The sequence below is a fragment of the Hoplias malabaricus genome, chromosome 8, assembly GCF_029633855.1.
Source record: "Hoplias malabaricus isolate fHopMal1 chromosome 8, fHopMal1.hap1, whole genome shotgun sequence".
Classification (NCBI taxonomy): Eukaryota; Metazoa; Chordata; class Actinopteri; order Characiformes; family Erythrinidae; genus Hoplias; species Hoplias malabaricus.
The window spans coordinates 37,918,096-37,935,921 of record NC_089807.1 but is presented as its reverse complement, the minus strand read 5'-3'; the positions used below and the strand labels follow the sequence as shown (position 1 = coordinate 37,935,921).

General features: G+C 40.2%; 1 protein-coding gene and 2 long non-coding RNA genes across 3 annotated transcripts; 2 read left to right on the top strand and 1 right to left on the bottom strand.

Moving 5' to 3' along the window:
* LOC136706176 (uncharacterized) lies at nucleotides 1-925 on the top strand. The gene is made up of 4 exons (XR_010804127.1): nucleotides 1-118; nucleotides 324-400; nucleotides 563-643; nucleotides 818-925. It is a non-coding gene; the product is annotated as an uncharacterized lncRNA (long non-coding RNA).
* Nucleotides 926-1,099: 174 nt separating this feature from the next.
* On the top strand, nucleotides 1,100-15,637 carry LOC136706175 (uncharacterized). The gene is made up of 3 exons (XR_010804126.1): nucleotides 1,100-1,244; nucleotides 11,119-11,272; nucleotides 15,528-15,637. It is a non-coding gene; the product is annotated as an uncharacterized lncRNA (long non-coding RNA).
* LOC136706172 (GTPase IMAP family member 8) lies at nucleotides 14,369-17,820 on the bottom strand. The gene is made up of 4 exons (XM_066680128.1): nucleotides 16,400-17,820; nucleotides 15,689-15,773; nucleotides 15,538-15,602; nucleotides 14,369-15,015 (listed from the first exon to the last, which is right to left on the bottom strand). The coding sequence occupies exons 1-4, from the start codon at nucleotides 17,682-17,684 to the stop codon at nucleotides 14,984-14,986; spliced, it is 1,467 nt and encodes a 488-aa protein (XP_066536225.1). The 5' UTR covers nucleotides 17,685-17,820; the 3' UTR covers nucleotides 14,369-14,983.
* Between the last annotated feature and the right edge of the window lie 6 nt (nucleotides 17,821-17,826).

Here is a 17,826-nt window from a genome sequence, read left to right as displayed (position 1 = left end):
AGATAACGGTTACTATGAGTTTGAATACAGCGCCAAAATAAGTTTCAGTGGATGATTTTTCAATGGTTTGTGGAAGCAGGCATTACTAAAACAGCGGAGGAGGCTCGTATATTCAGATGTAAGTGATATTTAATCTTAATAAAACTTTAGTTTCACTCATTCTGGTAAAGTATAAATATTTAAAGAGCTCTAGCAGCTATGCTAGGTTAGCATCTCAGTGAAGACAAGTGAAGGAGTAGAGGAGGATAATAGTTAACCCATTCTGTATAAAAAATTCAAAGTAATATTACATTATTAACAGTAATGTTTTTGACTTATTTCAGCAGGTCTGGGTTGCAGTTACATACAAACCACCTTGCTAACAATGCAACCCAAATATGTGAAAATCATCAGATGAACGGTACTTTTATCTTAAGTTGTGTGTAAAAATATCGATGTATTGTACTCTGCTATTACTTTTACTTAGAAAATCAACAATACATATAATTTTATCAGGTGCACCAAAACATTTACATATGATACAATATTTTGTTAGACTGACAATATTTTTTTCCCCACACAGGTATCCAACTAACATGGAGTATGTTCATGTTCCCAAAGATTTAACTGTGAAATATGAATGTTTTGGGGAACACTAATGCAAGTATGTATTTTATTATATTGTAGAATTAATAATAATATTTTAAAACTTATAAGCGGTGATCAGATTATTAATGAAAGCATACAGGTTTTGAGTCAATACTCTCCATTCTCCAGCACACCTTGCATGTGTCACTCAAGCAAAAGCTAGAAAATGTGCCACTTTTCAATGTTGCAGAGATCTGAAGGTTTCAGTAATTTTATCAGGCGAGGAAGTCAACAGATGCATCAACAGCATTGTCACCAAATGCCCAGTGCTGGTAGCAAGTGAACCAACATCATATAAGTATTATTGTATATTTTATAATTCTGAAAATATTATATATAATATTTATATTATTATTATAATATTTATAATATAATACTATAATATAATACTAGATTTTACTGTAAGACCATTACATTGTCTTTATTGATATAATTTATTGCATTATTATAATGAAGCTTTCACCTATTGTGTTCTGCTTTGTTTTTACAGTTTGATGAGGTTGATGGAATCCATACTCTAACAGTGAACAAAATTCACCAGTTCAGTGATGGATTTACAGCTGTACACACCACCACACTGACGTTGAGATGAGAGAGGACTTCAAAGAAGCTTACAGGTTGTTATTTGACCTAAATAATAATTTAACAATTATTGCATCAATGTGGCTTCTGTGCTTTCATTCATTCATTGTCTGCTTGTCCAGATAAAGGTTGTGGTGGGTACAAAATATTTACATACATAATTGTATGCCATATAATACAATCAAGTACGTTATTTCAACGTTGAATCAATGGCTAAATGTTTACTGGGGAGCATCTGTCTGAAACAAATCACCCGTTTTAACAGTCCAATTTCAAAATTACGTCCAGTATCAGTCCAATAAGCAACACTGTTTTAGTCCAAATACGGGATGATTTTAACGTATTTTATTTGACAACCCTAGTCTGCAGCGAAATTAGTGAAGTTCTGTTGGCTTTTAATCAGAATCAGAATCTCTTTATCAGAATCTCTTTATTTCGCCAGGTATGTTAGACATACTAGGAATTTGTCTTGGTGACAGCAACACATGTATGACATGTAACACGTACGCAGACTGTTAACAAAACTTTAAAAGAGGTACAATAAACAATAAATAGACTAAAAAAATACAGTTAAGTACTAGAAAAAAAGAGCGTTAAGACATAAATTAGACAACATAAAATATAAAATCTATACTGTACAGATATGCGTATGAATATAAATGTTTCCAGATATTCCTAAAGTAGGTTATATTATATATTGTTGTAGAAGTTACAGAAATAGAACTTCTGTACAGCTGTGCAAAATAGCATAGTGCAAGTGAGTAAAGTGTCCTGTTCAGTGCAGTTAAGTCCAGTCGGTTTAGTTCAGTGGTTTGGAGACTCAGAGGTGTTCACTGTGGTTGAGGAGAGCTACAGCTCTAGGAAAGAAGCTGTTAGCATGTCGTGTTGTGCTGCTTTTGATGATCCTTAGTCTTCTACCAGAAGGGAGAGTCTGGAAGAGGTGATGTCCAGGATGTGAGGGGTCAAGCATAATTTTGCGAGCGCGTTTCCTCACCCTGCTGGTGTGGATCTCCTGAAGCGTTGGCAGGTTACATCCAATGATCTTCTCTGCTGATCTGATGATGCGCTGGAGCCTGGCTCTTTCTTGTGAGGTAGAGGAACCAAACCAGGTGGTTATGGATGAGGTGATGATGGACTCGATGATCGCTGTGTAGAACTGGATCATCAGGGTCTGTGGCAGGTCAAATTTCTTGAGCTGTCTCAAGAAGAACATTCTCTGCTGAGCTTTCTTGGTGATGGAGACGGTGTTCATCTCCCACTTCAGGTCCCTGGATATGGTGGTGCCCAGGAACTTGAGTGACTCTACAGTGGAAACTGCAGTGCCCTTGATGTAGAGGGGGGATACAGGGGGTGGGTTGCGTCGGAAATCCACCACCATCTCTACAGTCTTGTCTGTGTTCAGCAGCAAGTGGTTGTCACTGCACCAGGACACCAGCTGACCAACCTCCTTTCTGAAAGCAGACTCATCACTATTGGCTATGAGGCCCACCAGAGTGGAATCATCTGCAAACTTCAGGAGCTTTACAGCTGGTTCCTTGGAGACACAGTCGTGGGTGTAAAGGCTGAAAAGAAGGGGTGAAAGAACACACCCTTGTGGAACTCCAGTACTGAGTGTTCGAAGGTCTGAGGTGTGTTTCCCAAGCCGTACATACTGTCTTCTGTCTGTGAGGAAGTTTGCAATCCACTGACACATGGAGTCCGGCACTGACAGCTGGGACAGTTTGCTTTGAAGTAGCTGCGGCACAACGGTGTTGAAAGCCGAGCTAAAGTCAACAAACAGAACCCGAGCGTAGGTTCCAGAGCTGTCTAGATGCTGAAGGATGAAGTGGAGAGTTAGGTTGACCACATCATCAACAGATCTGTTTGCTCTGAATGCAAACTGCAGGGGGTCCAGCAGGGGGTCTGTAATGGTCTTTAGGTGGGCTAAGACCAGGCGTTCAAAGACCTTCATGACCACAGATGTCAGGGCGACAGGTCTGTAATCATTAAATCCAGTGATGGTGGATTTCTTGGGGACTGGAATGATGGTGGAGGTCTTGAAGCAAGCTGGAACACAACGGAGCTCCAGTGATCTGTTGAAGATGCTGGTGAAGACTGGTGCTAGTTGGTCACAGCAGTGTTTTAGGATGGATGGAGAAACTGAATCAGGTCCCGGGGCTTTCTTCACCTTCTGTCTGCTGAAGAGTCTGTGGACGTCCTGCAGGCTGATGGTGAGACAAGCTGGGGGTGGAGGTGTGAGAGCCAGTGTGGGGGAGGAGGGGGGTTGATGATGGGGTGAGAGAGTCTGCTGATTGTCTATTGTTTGAAATCTGCAGAAGAACTCATTCAGGTCGTTGGTGAGCTGACGGTCGTTCAGGTGGAGGGGGGTATTTCTCACCTTGTAGCCAGTGAGAAGCTGAAGACTGTTCCAGGCTGACGATGGGTCGTTAGCTGTGATGTGGTTATTTAGCTGCTCTGAGAACTTTCTTTTCGCTGCTTTAACCCCTTTCTCCAATCTGTACTTGGCTTTTTTGTAGACAGCTCTGTCTCCACTCCTGAATGCGGCCTCCTTCTCTCGCCTAAGCTGTTTCAGTTCTATAGAAAACCAGGGTTTGCTGTTACTGTGTTTAACACGTGTTCTAGTTGAAATACAGCTGTCTTCACAGAAGCTTATATATGACGTCACAGCGTCTGTGTATTCGTCCAGTCCGTCTGTCGCCTCCTCAAACACAGCCCAGTTTGTGGATTCGAAGCAGCCCTGCAGCTTCTCTATATCTCCACTGGTCCACCTCTTCACTGTTGTAATGGCCGGCTTGTTGGTTTTAAGTTTCTGCCGGTACGTGGGAATGAGGTGAACGAGGCTGTGATCGGAGAGCCCGAGAGCGGCGCGCGCAACAGCGCGATAGGCATTCTTGATGCTTGTGTAGCATTTGTCTAGTGTGTTGCCTTCACGTCGGTAATTTTATTACCGACGTTTTTTTATTATTTTATAATTTTTTTTTTATTATTTTATAAATTTACCTTAATGTCGGTAAATTTAGGGCACCTTCAAAAGCGTTCCCCAGTGATCCCCCTCCTAACTGTCTGTGATATGAAGCTGAATTCAGCGGCTTGGGGGCTTTTTGTTTGAACTTCCACATTAAATGTTGCGCAAATGGGTCTCCATTTAAGTTGGCCCCACGTTCTAAAACAACAGTGCCACCCAGCAGTGGCTTGTTCGCCTGGTGGCCACATTTGTGGATCCGGCTGCATTTGTATTTGGATCCCGTGAAATGCGAGAGAAAAGTCTCAAAATCCAAAAACCCACGAGAGGAAATGAACAAATGCGCGTCACGAAAAACACGTGAGTGACTTGATCCACAAACGCAGATTCTACAATTTACAAATAAATTTTCAATTCGAGACTTCGATTTTACAAATATTTGCAATGTAAATTATTTATTTTCGCATAAAATTGTGATATATCTATGAAAACCAAAAACATGTATTTATGAATATAACTGTATTTGTATAAATTGCAGACCATGAGACACAGATTGGGATGTGTTCATTTTTGAATGATGAAACATATTTGTGACTGGTGTTTAATATGTGGATTAACATTTATGCATGTGTAAAGTATTTTGAGACTAATCTCTCTCCATATTCCTTTGTTTGGGACATTTTCCACATATTGTGAATATACAGTAAAAAAGTCAAAAGTTAGGACACATCTTTTCATTCAATGATTTTTCTTATGGGCGGCATGATGGTGCAGCAAGTAGGTGTCGTATTCACACAGCTCCAGGGACCTGGAGGTTGTGGGTTCGATTCCTGCTCTGGATGACTGTCTATGAGAAGTTTGGTGTGTTCTCCCTGTGTCCGTGTGGGTTTCCTCCAAAAACACACGTTGGTAGGTGGATTGGCGACTCAAATGTGACCATAGGTGTGTGTGTCTGTGTTGCCCTGTGAAGGACTGGCGCCCCCTCCAGGGTGTATTCCTGCCTTGCACCCAATGATTCCAGGTAGGCTCTGGACCCACCGTGACCCTGAACTGGATAAGCGGTTACAGATAATGAATGAATGAATGTTTTTCTTATTAGTTTTGTGTTTACTGTTTATTTAAATATTTTTTACATGGGTCTGGTCAAGAGTAAATTTGTAGATCTGCTTACATTCTTAATGTGTATGAGGCCATAACTTGGGTTGTTGCAGAGGTAGGGGCTGGCACACAGTTCTATACAGTGACTAGCCCTATTCCACCAATGACTAATGAGAAGATGTATGCAAACATTTAACTGGTTCTGTACATGTTCCATTTTATTATATCCACTGACCATATATTTTCATTGTGTAGTCCTGAAACTACAGACTGTACCACCACAGTGCGGTGATTAGTTGGGTGGTGGATCTTTTTCAGCGCTTGCAGTGGCACTGACGTTGTGGTTGTGTGTTAGTGTGTGTTGTGCTGGTACAAGTGGATCAGACACAGCAGTTCTGCTGGAGTTTTTAAACACTGAGTCTACTCACCTCCATCTTGGTGGGGACAAGTTCATCTTTTGCCACATGGTTTCTCTTAATAATCCATCATTCCTTCATCAGAGGTCATATGACACTTCACTCAGAACATAGTTAGCTGGATATTCTTGGATGTCAGACTATTAACAGTCTTCCAAAATCTCCAGCAGCACTGCTGTGTCTGATCCATGCATACCAGCACAACACACACTAACACATACTTGTACACCTGTAGTTGTACAAATACAGAGTGCATCCATATGATTAGTGGAGTTGATGAGTGTAGAAACAATGTGGATGGACATTTTAATTTTATTGCTAAATGGTGTGTATAATATTATCTGATGCTCACCTTATCATTCAACATGGAACGGTGTACATACGTTTTTCACTGTAATTGAGTTTTGCTCTATTCTTCTACCTAGTTGAGTCATTATTTCACAGCAAGTGCTCCAACCATGGCTGCTCTAAATGAGGTGCTATGTGTGCTGGGTTCAGGCACTGTATTATATCAGATGTCATTGCTAAATGAGCTCAATGTTGGCTAATGAACTGCACATTAAACAGAAACCAGGCTTCAAAGCCTCTTGAGTACAAAGAGCTGGATACAGACCTGAATGTCCCACACACAGCTCAGTATTGAAACTGTAATGAACTACACTGCTTCATTTACACAAATATAATAACACGCTCCAGGGTCTTAGACGACTGTGAGTGGAGGATATTTGCCAGTGACAGTGTATATTGGTGATGGGAGTGAAGCATTATAAGCTTTAGGTGGCTGCATCACATGATCATGGAGGGGGAGAGAGAAAGGACCAGGAGGTTAAATATGCAAATTGTGTGTGATCTGCACAATGACCCTGGTATAAACAGTCTAATGAGACTCTCACATCCGAGTGGATCACGTGTGCGTTCTTGACATGCAAATACACACACACACGGCCCTCGGTCCACCACACACACAATGTGAGTGGATAGTTATGCAATGCCACTGAAACAAGGATGCATTGAATCCATAAGCAGAATCTAAATTTACTCAGGGTTACATGAGGTATCTAAAATGTTCCCTGTAGCTTAACATTTATTTTTTTCGTAAAGAATCCAAAAGTACAAGAAGGGAGTCACATAAACTGCATTTCCTGTGCTGATAGTTGTTGAATGTTCTAAGACGTTCCACTGCAGTTCTATACATTACTCGGTACTTAAAGGATCACTATGTAATACTTTCAAATTAAAAATAGAGCTTCAAAATCATTTTGATGCTTCACTGACCTGTAATAGGAAGAACAGGGCCTCTGTCCTTGCTACTCCAGAATTGGCGCTGCAGAACCTGCACTATGTAACTTATGCGGTAGTGTAAAATAGATGCATTTATACAAGCCCTGGCTTGGTAAATAGAAAAAGAAACTAATGACTTGGTCCAAAATGGCATTTTCCTCTGTGCATTACTGGCTGAACCATGGCAGTGAAAAGGCATGCTGTTTCAGATTTAATACTTAAGGTGGAAATGACTCCAACTAACTTTCCATGTAAGTAAGCACATACCAATAGTGCTAAAAAACTACACAGCTTGAATTACAAATGTGGTTGGCGTGGTACAGTAGTAACACCATTGGCTCCCATGTGAGAGACATGTGAGGGATTCCAGGTCTTAGCAACCAGTCTGTGCTACACCAATAAAAGGCCCTGGGCAAGACACCTAACATTGCGTTGGCCTACCTGTAATACCAGTACGGAATCTCAAACATAGTCCTCTACATAATGTAGTATATAATGTAGTGGCATATTGGTATTAGTTTTATAAACCTTTTAGGTGCATGTGTTTCCTCATATGGTCCCACCTCTCAATGATATTTTTTGGAGTCTTTTCCTTTGTTTTTAATTAATTTTATTAATTCTATGATGTCTAAACCAAGAAGCATAAACTGGGCTTTACTCAAACATACAGTCCCACCTTAGAAAATGTTGAGCTTCTGAATGAAAACAAACACGAGAGGGAGTTTATTTTGCTTTGAGAACAGTAGTTCTCCAGAATTATCAAAGTTGCTTTTATGCAGTTTTGTGTTTATACTCAAACCATTGTTTAGCTTGGCTACATAATTTTTTGTTTATATTTACCAAAGTAACCATAGGTATAGTAAAGTATGGATTTAATACTTCTAAATATGCTAAGCTTCAGTTGGAATAATTAAATTATTTCTTCTTCTTGTCATGAAACTTGTAGGCTGACAACTAGTGGGCTTTACATATCATAGTTACTACTCTAAACCTATTTTCAACATGGCTGATCATGGCATACAATTGAACAAATTTATAGGGTTCAGCTGCTTGTTAACTACATTGTAACACCTTACACCTGTGGATATTCCTCATAATGAGTGAATTCATCTTAGTACCATTCTACTTAGTGCCAAAATAAACATACCCCAAGAAATCCTAAAGGGTCTACTTTTCAAATATATGGAGGTTGAAAAGAAATTTATTTTTACCATGTTGTTATATAGGGTGACCAGATGTCCTCTTTTACCCGGACATGTCCTCTTTTTTAGACTTAAAAAAAATGTCCGGGCGGAATTTCAACGTTCAGAATTTTATTTTTCTAGAGCTTACATAGAACTTCGAGAAGCGTTTCGTTCACAAACTAGTCCCGCCCTCCCCTACTCCGTTTGGTTCACTTGAGTGAGAAGGGGGGGTGGTGAAGTAGCCTAAAATCTTCTGATTGGACGGTCTGACTGCAGAGCTAACGTTATTGGTTGATAACCTTCTCTGTAAACATTTAATTGGTCAGTCTGCACATCAGTGGTCCTTGTTTACGTCAGGCAAAGCTCATGTACCTACCCTCATCTTGAGCAGCTATGCCGAAACGTAAATGTAAGTTCTCGGATGAATTAAAAAAGAAATTCCCATGTTTTGTGTAGCAAATAAAGGTGTAAAGGACCTAAATGCACACATAGGTTCAGCTAAACATACAACGGCAGTGAGGGGCGTGACCTCATCACCCCCTCCCCCTAGACGTGTCCTCTTTTTCACCATCTCAGATCTGGTCACCCTATTCCAGACGGTAAATATATTCTTGACGGTAAATGTTCTGTAAATGTGAGTACGGCTTGTAGTAACGTTTGGTTGCTCTCTGCTGCTTTCAGACAGTAAACGTACCAACTGTGGACACAGGACTCATTTGCAAACACACAGCTTGTATATTCTTCCTAGAAAAACATGCAATGGAATGAGTCACCTCAGAGCACACGAATGCTTAAGCCAAACCATCAGCTAGAGGGCTGTAAATCCCCCCACACTTGGATGTGGAGTAATTGAATTTTGTTATCTGGAGTGATGGAGCGTCAATCAGCTCATTTAGAATAAAAAAGTGTGGGATTATTTCTGACTGCTTTTAATGTTACATGAATAATCCTAAATCAGTACCTGACTTCACTAGTGCTATTGTGCATCACAGAGATGTTACAATATCAAGGCTGCAGTTTTCCCAGAAGAGCAGTGCCTGTTACTCTGTTCATACCCATTGGTTCAGTAGAAATGTTAGATGAGCAGGTGCTCAGAACACTTTTGGCCACACAGTGGACCTGCACATGCAGGTGGACCCTCGTGCAGATGTCAAAGCACAGGACAGCTGCAGCCTTCATAGGAGCTGGTTTTCATGAGTTCAAAGTAAAGCTGTTGCTATAGTGACACATGCTTTTTAATACATCTTCCTGGGCTCAACTGTAAAAGCCACTGGATGTTGTTTTCTTTTCTCTTGGAAGGCACATTCAGAAAGGACTGTAGCATGTATCAATATACCGTGTTTCCCCGAAAGTAAGACAGTGTCTTACATTCTTTTTACCAACGAAAATCCCACTATGTCTTACTTTCGGGGTATGTCTTAAATTGGTAAAAAATGTCGATTTTTGTTTTAACCATAAAATTAACATTTATTAACAACCTGAACAGTATGGTATTCACCATAAAACAGTTTTATAAAAGCAAGTGCCAAGAATGTCTTGCCGTATCAACCGTATCATGACGGTATTTCCATGTATAACATGTAAAACAATGAAAAACGGTAAGAACGAAGAGTTTGAATATGTTATACTGGAAGATAAAACAGATTTATTCCATGACAACCATGGCTGCGTGTTGGACCACGGACAACATTACTGCTGCTCCCGCGGCCTCCACATCCCTCCGCTCATTCCGCTCCAGATCCGTCCACATCCCGCAGTTAATGCAGCAAAAGGTACCGGTACTATGGCTTATATTTTTCCAACGTACAGTTTACTATGTCTTACTTTCGGGGTACGTCTTACATTAGCCGACCCCCCTAAAACCCACACTGCGTCTTACAATCGGGGGTGTCTTACTATCGGGGAAACACGGTATCAGTCATGGGCAGTCATTAGAATCATCAACCCCATCTGTCATTCTGGAACAGCCAATCAGTTCAACTGATCTTTAATTTGTCATATCAGTGAACTGCTCTAAAGTGGCACTATGGCACAATGTGTCTCTGTCACACAGCTTCAGAGCTCTCAGTCTTGGGCCACTGTCTGTGAGGAGTGTGGTGTGTTCTCCCTGTGTCTGTGTGGGTTTCCTCCAGGAGCTTCAGTTTCATTCCATAGTTAAAAAGAGAAAAACACTTGTTTGTAGGTGGATTGCCTTTATAAAGTTGCTCATGGTGTGAGTGTTTGAGTATCTGTGTTATATTCTGTGACCGACCGGCACCCTGTCCAGAGTTTTGCACAAAGTGATTCAGGCTCTGGACTCTCTGTGACCCTGAAGCAGTTATAGAAAATAAATATAGAATACAGAGTGAATAAAGTGCTCTCACATTAGTGTAGGTGGAACAACTTCCCCACTGAAACAGCCCAGGTCAGAAACACACACCGTTTGGAGATACACAACATGAAGGCAGTATATAATTAGAGTGTGCAGACCACACCCAGTTTGTTTAAAAGCTTCTGCAATACTCAAAAAGCTTCAGACTAGATGTTGGAACATTTCTGTGTGGATTTGAATATATTTAGCCACAAGAGCATTAGTGAGTTATTAATGTTGGCTCCACCACAACATGCTGGGAGACATAATTGTCTAGCTGATGCATGACACTGGGCAAGTTAAAATTTAAGATTGTGTACCCAATGGTGTGCTAGCTTTAACGCACTGTAGGAAGCCTACAATCACACATGGGCTTTCAGGTTTACACTTAAAGGAACACTATTCATTCATTCATTCATTGTCTGTAACCCTTATCCAGTTCAAGGTCGTGGTGGGCTCGGAGCCTACCTGGAATCATTGGGTGCAAATCGGGAACACACCCTGGAGGAGGTGCCAGTCCTTCGCAGGGTGACACACACACACACATTCACTCTTCACACACATCTGGACACTTTTCAGCAGCCAATCCACCTACCAACATGTATTTTTGGACCATAGGTGGAAACCGGAACACCCGGAGGAAACCCATGCAGACACAGAGAGAACACCCCAAACTCCAGTCACCCGGAGCGGGACTTGAACCCACAACCCAGATCCCTGGAGCTGTGTGACTGAGACACTACCTGCTGCACCACCCCTAAAAGAACACTAGGTAAGATCTAATATTTTTGCTCCTGTGCTCCCCCTACAGTTGCAGAGTGGAAATGATGTTTACAGCAGTGTCATGAAATCAAGGGGAAGAATGGAGGATTCCTAACCTCCTCCATAGCAATATAATGCACTTTCTGCTGTGCTGAGTCTGGACTAGCAACATCAGAGGCTTTATTCTCCCTATTAAAGCTCTTTGAAGCATCACAATGATTTTGAAACTGTATTTTTGAGTTAAAAATATAACCTAGTGTTCCTTTAATGAAATATGCTGTAAAAGATAGCTTTGCACTTTAGCTGCTCCACACAGACTCATATAAAGTGACACTGACTTATTTACTCTCAAGGAGAGAGAGAAATTATTGTTGCTTTTGGAGGACTGCATGCTCTGCTTGGAGTCTACAATAGCATATGATATAAACGGTTTAATAGTTTTGAAAGAGAACTGACTCGTCGCCAGTCGACCCAGCAGCAAACTCAGAAACACTTGTGAAATATTTCACTTCAGAAAAGAAGAATAGAAAGGAAAAATAAACGTCCTTTGTGTGTTTTTATGACTCCTATGAGCCCTGTGGGAATTCTCCACTCTGGTTGCTGGAAACTGACTCGTCCCTTTGTTTCTGTTGAGACCTACTGTAAAATCAAGAGAAATAAAGTGAATTCTGCTGCATAGTTGTTTTCCTGGCCTTTGCTACAGTGGAACTTGCCAAATGGCTCAATTATGGTGAGTATATGACCACAGCTTGTAACTGAGAGTTTGCAGGCCATAAAACCACCTCGGTAGTCCTACAAAACCACACAAGAAGAAATTAAAAGAAAGAAAAGTTTTATGTCACATCTTGTGTAGTCCAATAATACATTGATTTTTATAGAATATTTTTCTTGCATGAACAGTAAAATACAACAGAAAACCCACTGCTTCGAATCGCAGAGCGGAGCTGACCAAGTGCAGAGCCAGAAGCTTAACTGTGTTTTTCATATAAACCACAGCTTTCACAGACATGTCTCTTAAACCCAGTGGTTAGTGCTGGAAGATGACAAAGTTTCTGCTGCTCCCCATGGACAGGCTTTGGAAACAGAAACGGGGAAAAGAAAAGGGAGCCTTCAGTAATGCCACTAGCATATGAGAGAGGGATGACTAGAAGAAGGATGAGCAATAAGGAAGAAAGAGGGATGAAGGAGATGAGGATTGTGGGGGAGGGATGGAAAGAAATTGTGAAAGAACTAAGGAAAGAGAAAGTGAGGGAAAGATTGTAAACAAGGAGTGTGAGGGAGGAGAGAAGAGGAAGTGAGGGTGGATTGGGAATTATGAGTGAAAGGCTGTGAAAGAGGGGAGTGAAGAGAGGGATAATGACGGAGGAGAGTGGGATTGTGAGGGAGTAAAGTGGAAGATGGGATCTGTGATGAAGGGGGGCAACTGAGAAGAGTTGAAGTGGAAAGAGGGATTGTGAAAGAAGTGTGAGGAGGGAAAGGGGGACAGTGAGAAGAGGGAGGAGGAGAGAGTGATTGAGAAGTTGAGTGGATGAGTGGAAACTTTGTGTGTGTGTTTGAGAGAGTGAGAGAGAGAGAGACAATGACAGATTGTGTGGGAGGTGATCACTGATGTTGGATCTGCCTGGAACTTTCCAGTGGAGATTACATTCCCTTGTTCTCTGTCAGCACCTTTGGGTCATAAGTTGAACAAACACTGGAATTTTGATCTTGTTGACACCAGAAATCTTATGTTTCAGAACAATATTTAACCTGAATTATAAGATTAACCAAAATAAGTTTCACATTTTGGCTAATAAGGGATTCATTACATAAGTCTTAATTACTTTAAGCACAAGTGAAGAAAGTACTTAGGTCTGTGTTAGTCTCTTAAAGAGAGCAAAAGCTTCAGAAGCTGTTTAACATTTTGAAATAGACACCTACCCTTACACTTGGCATTCCCTTAAACATTAATAGGACATTTAAAATAAAAAATGTATAATATATACAATGTGCTTCCCACATGCTCTATATTAAGTTTAGTTCATGTTGATGTTGCTGTTTTGTCTGAAAATCTCTGGGCAAGAACCTGTCACTTAAGGACCCCCAAATGTTCAGAACAGACTCTTTCAGGAGCACAGATTGATTTAATAATGAAGTGTGGGTTTGTGTGTGTGTGTGTGTGTGTGTGTACTGCCTGGAAATGACTCAGTGGAGGGGGGAGTGTGAGGTGTGTTGGAGAATTTCCGGGTCGGTGAAGGAGCATGAGGATGGCCTTGATTAACACATGGATGCAGTTCATCCTCACAGGTCAGACTGGGTCGCCATAGAAACGCACTGCCTGCCATGACTGAATCACCAGTGTAGGAGTATGTGGTCACTGAGTCATTGAGCAGTGCTCCTCAGTCCCAAATCATTAGCATCTACTACACTGCACAGCGCTTTACCTGATCAAACACTTTAGCTTTAGAAGGGGTAGAATAAACATTACGTATACAACTGTATGCTAATATAATAATTTAATTCATAGATCATTTCAACAATGTCTCTTTGTTCAAAGTGGAAGTGTGTAGTGCAGAAGAGCCTGCAGAATGCTAACCCAAATATGTTGCTAAGTAATGCTAACATGCAGTTAGCTAGCTAGCTAGCAAGTCTAATGTCAAGTTTAAGTTAAAGCTTTCTTCAGGTTTTTTTTTAATAAATTTAGGTTATGATGTATGTAAAGATTCTGGAAGAATATGGTTTATTAGCTAAACTAATGAACACAATAGTTAACTAACCTCTCAGGTAAACTAGACAGGTAATCAAAACTTAAATACTACTCATTTTCAGAAAGGAGAAAGAAGTATATGGACTTGCAGTGGGCTTTTTCATATTCTCTGGAAGAAAAGGTGTGGGTAAAACAGTTTATGGAAAAACGTTTATAGTGGGCTGGTCTGCATCATATAGCTAATTTTACTGGACCTGTTCTGGAAAATATGAAAACTTACATCCATATCATACTTGAGGTTCTTTAAATGAAACCAACCTTCACGGATGATACATACCACTGACATTCAGGCTGACGACCTCTCTTAACTGTATTAGTCACCATCATTACCAGTTAAACGAAAACACACCCTCACTGCACAATCACATTATATTACAGATCTGTCTACACATCTACTAGGATTATATTCAGAACTTGGCAAAGCACCCAATAATGGGTTGTTGTCTCCTTTTTGCTTGGGATATAAAAACAAAGAGAGAGAGAGAAATAAATAAACAATAAAGTAAATCAGGGCTGCCACGTCCCTCAACGTATCCTCAGCGCAGCCCCAGAAATCAAAGCTATAGCGCCATCTAGTGAACCGTTACAGTGTTTACAGTCTGAAAGAATTTGACCAGACAATAAATCCATATGCTAGTTAAAGGTGCAATGTGCAAAAAAATATTCGTTTTATTGACTTATTTAATAGCAGAATTAATTATTTGCAAATCTTTGTATTTTTACTCTAACACCACAAGGATTTGACACACAGTAAAAGATCAAAAGTGACACCCAATATATTGTAATGAGAAATATGAAGAGCCCATGTTTCCAAGTGTAAAAGTGATCATTGTTTTATAAGACAAACTCATAAAAAGTAAAAAATAATGTCCTAAGTTGTCCTTATGAAAAAGAAATTAAACTTATAATAATATATGTAATATTTGGAGCACTCCATCATTTGCTCTTCAGTTGTTTTCCTTTCGTATTAAATGTTTAGCTTATTCTGCAACTTTCATATACTCTTCCTGTAAAAAAAAAAAAATACAATGAACATTTCTATAAATTACATATTTGCACATCAGGGGTCGTATTCACAAAAAACAAAAACAAACAAAACCAACCAACCAAACAAACAAAAACCCCCAAGACTACAAAGTAGCTCTTAACTGGTCAATTCAGGGGAACTTTTGAGCAATTGTTTCAGAATCACTTTGATATTAATTAAATGTTCAGTGAAAATTAGCATTTGCAAAAGAACCATCTCAATCACAAGGGTATTACAGAGATTGCTGAGTAACTCAGGACTGCAGTCACCTCTACAACAAGAAACAATACAATACTACCCCAGGTAAATGGTAACTTGGCCACAGGAAAACACAGTTATGCAGTGCTGATGAAACAGGAATACTGTCATCTGTGAGTCGTAATGTATTAATTACAAATGCCCTCAACCTACTCTACAGCCTCCAACAATGTATGTGCTTCCCTTTAGAAGTTCACTGACACGTAATGAAACCTACTTTCACCATGATTGCAGGAATACCTACCAGCAAGGGAAGCATTGGGTGGAGAAAGTGCAGAACGGCTCGGAGTTGCAAAACATTTCCTGGTCCTGAAAAAAGAAACGTCCAGGCTTTGATTATACAAATGATTTATGAATGTGTTTTGTCCAAATGGTAAGAAGCTTTAAATCCTCACCCATCACTCTCAATGAGCAGTGTACCAGTGTTCCTCTCCAGGCCTGCAAAGCTGGTGTTAGAGCGGCGAACACTGCCGTGTACCACTGACAGAAATGGTGAGAGACTTAGCCACAAGCTTCAGACTCATAAATCCAACACATTCACTCTTTAAGATTAATATATTTGAATTGTTCTTGATAATTAAATTTGATGAAAAGGTTTACACAACAGTTGTTTGTATTTTGTTTGTAGTTGATGTATGCATTAGGAAATATTACTGCTTAGACGACTAGACATTACTATGCTGCTAATATCTATTTAGACCCTGTAATGACATGTGAGTTACATTTAGTCTCTTCTAACTGATTACGCTGATGTACCAACTAACTTGAGAAGGAATGTATACTTTTTCGTAATTATGAAATCAACTACATTTTTATTTTAATTTTGTTTCATATTGAAAAGTAAATTGTGATTATCGTCTGTAATTGATCACACAGCTCAGTTATCAACGAGTCACTGTCAAGCATCATTCTTTAACATAATGTCACCTGTAGCAACATATCAAACCAACCACACTGTTTACTAAATAGTCCTTCTGACTCCTACAAAACTCCAAACAAAAACAAAACTAAAACTCTTAGCTAGGAAATGATCAGATATGATTTTGTTTTGTGGATACGGCCCCAGGTTTAGACGCTCTTTTATTACAGAATAATGTTATATTTACCTTTCTTCTGGACTTGACCTAAACAAAGGTCTTCTGCTCTGTAAGGTTCTTCCTTATTTGCCTTCAACAAGTTGTCAATCGTCTGCAGCAGCTCTTCTACTTGTCTCTGATCGCTGGTGTCTCTGTTATTGAATGCGTGAAATCTGATCCTGTTCCTGTGCAAAAATTCACTGAGGTCTTTATTCTCCTTAATAAAAGTTTCAATAGTTTTGTCTTCCAGATCATCCTTTCTAGTGAAGAGAATCAATGTGTGTTTTGTGGCCTTCTGCCCCAGGAGATAATGAACATGCTGCATGGTTTTCTTTGTTGCTGGACTGAAGCGGCCAACAGGCGTCACTAAGATAATGACATGGGGTTGAGAAGCAGATACAGAGTCAGTGATGGTCTTCTTGATTTTTTCTGGATTTTCATCAAAGCCTGGAGTGTCTATCAGCTGCAGACTCAGTCCAGCGGTGTTGTATTTGTAAACGTCACCTTCAATCTGCTCACCTTTTCCTTGAAGAGTCCTGATACTTGAGGTCTTTCCTGCTCTGGTCATTCCAAGGAATAAGACCTTGATAGCTCTCTGGGATATTTTTACGTCTATGGCTGTTGTGTCATCATTTCTAGACCTCCTTTCACCTGTCCCTTTCGGCTCAGAGGAGGTGTTGACATGATGTTGCATTGTGTCCTCTAAACTCTTCAGTAACTGCTGAGCTTCCACCTCTGTTGTTTTCAAATATTGCAGGATTATCTCCACATCCTCATCACATCTTACATCTCTGTTGTTCCAGGAAAGGCATCTGTGACCACAGTGGTTTAATAGGGTTTGAAAATATTCTCCTCCCTCATTGAGGAATTCATCAAAAGTTTTAAACTCGAGGTTGTCGCTGTGTGAAAACAAGATTGTGGTGTGCTCCAGATACGAAGAGCCAAGGACATCTCTGAGTGCAAAGATTTTATTAATTTCATCAGATTCTACACCACCAACTTTTATGACCAGGAGGAAGGAGAGCGGTCCACGGAGGTTCTGTAGAGTCTTCTTTATTTCAGCGTCAAACTCTCGTTTAGAAAATTTGGTGCAGTCCCAGCCAGGAGTATCCACCACAGTAACCTTCCTACCATTGATTATGTCAGTTGCTGTTTGGGACTTCAGTGTCAGTGACTTTGCAGAAGCTTGTGAAATGAAATGTTTCCCACCCAGTAAAGTGTTTCCAGAGGAGCTCTTACCCGAGCCTGTACGACCAATTAAAACAATCTGTACTGAATCATCAGCAGAATCACTGTTCTGAGTGGAATCAGCCATTGCACCTCAGTGGAACACAATCACAGAGACTGAAGATAAAGATCCTGATAAAACATTAAGAGTTTCAGTTGCTCATCAGCCTCTGATTTATATCAAATGGTGACAGTATAACAGCTGTAATTATTTCTCTTAAACTAAGCCC

What these genes read in the sequence shown, in the direction of transcription:
- LOC136706172 (XM_066680128.1), bottom strand. Translation starts at nt 17,684, where the DNA reads ATGGCTGATTCCACTCAGAACAGTGATTCTGCTGATGATTCAGTACAG. An exon ending in AGGTCAAGTCCAGAAGAAAG is followed by an intron (nt 15,774 to 16,399) that starts GTAAATATAACA and finishes CATTTCTGTCAG; the next exon opens with TGGTACACGGCAGTGTTCGC. An exon ending in CTGCTCATTGAGAGTGATGG is followed by an intron (nt 15,603 to 15,688) that starts GTGAGGATTTAA and finishes TTCTTTTTTCAG; the next exon opens with GACCAGGAAATGTTTTGCAA.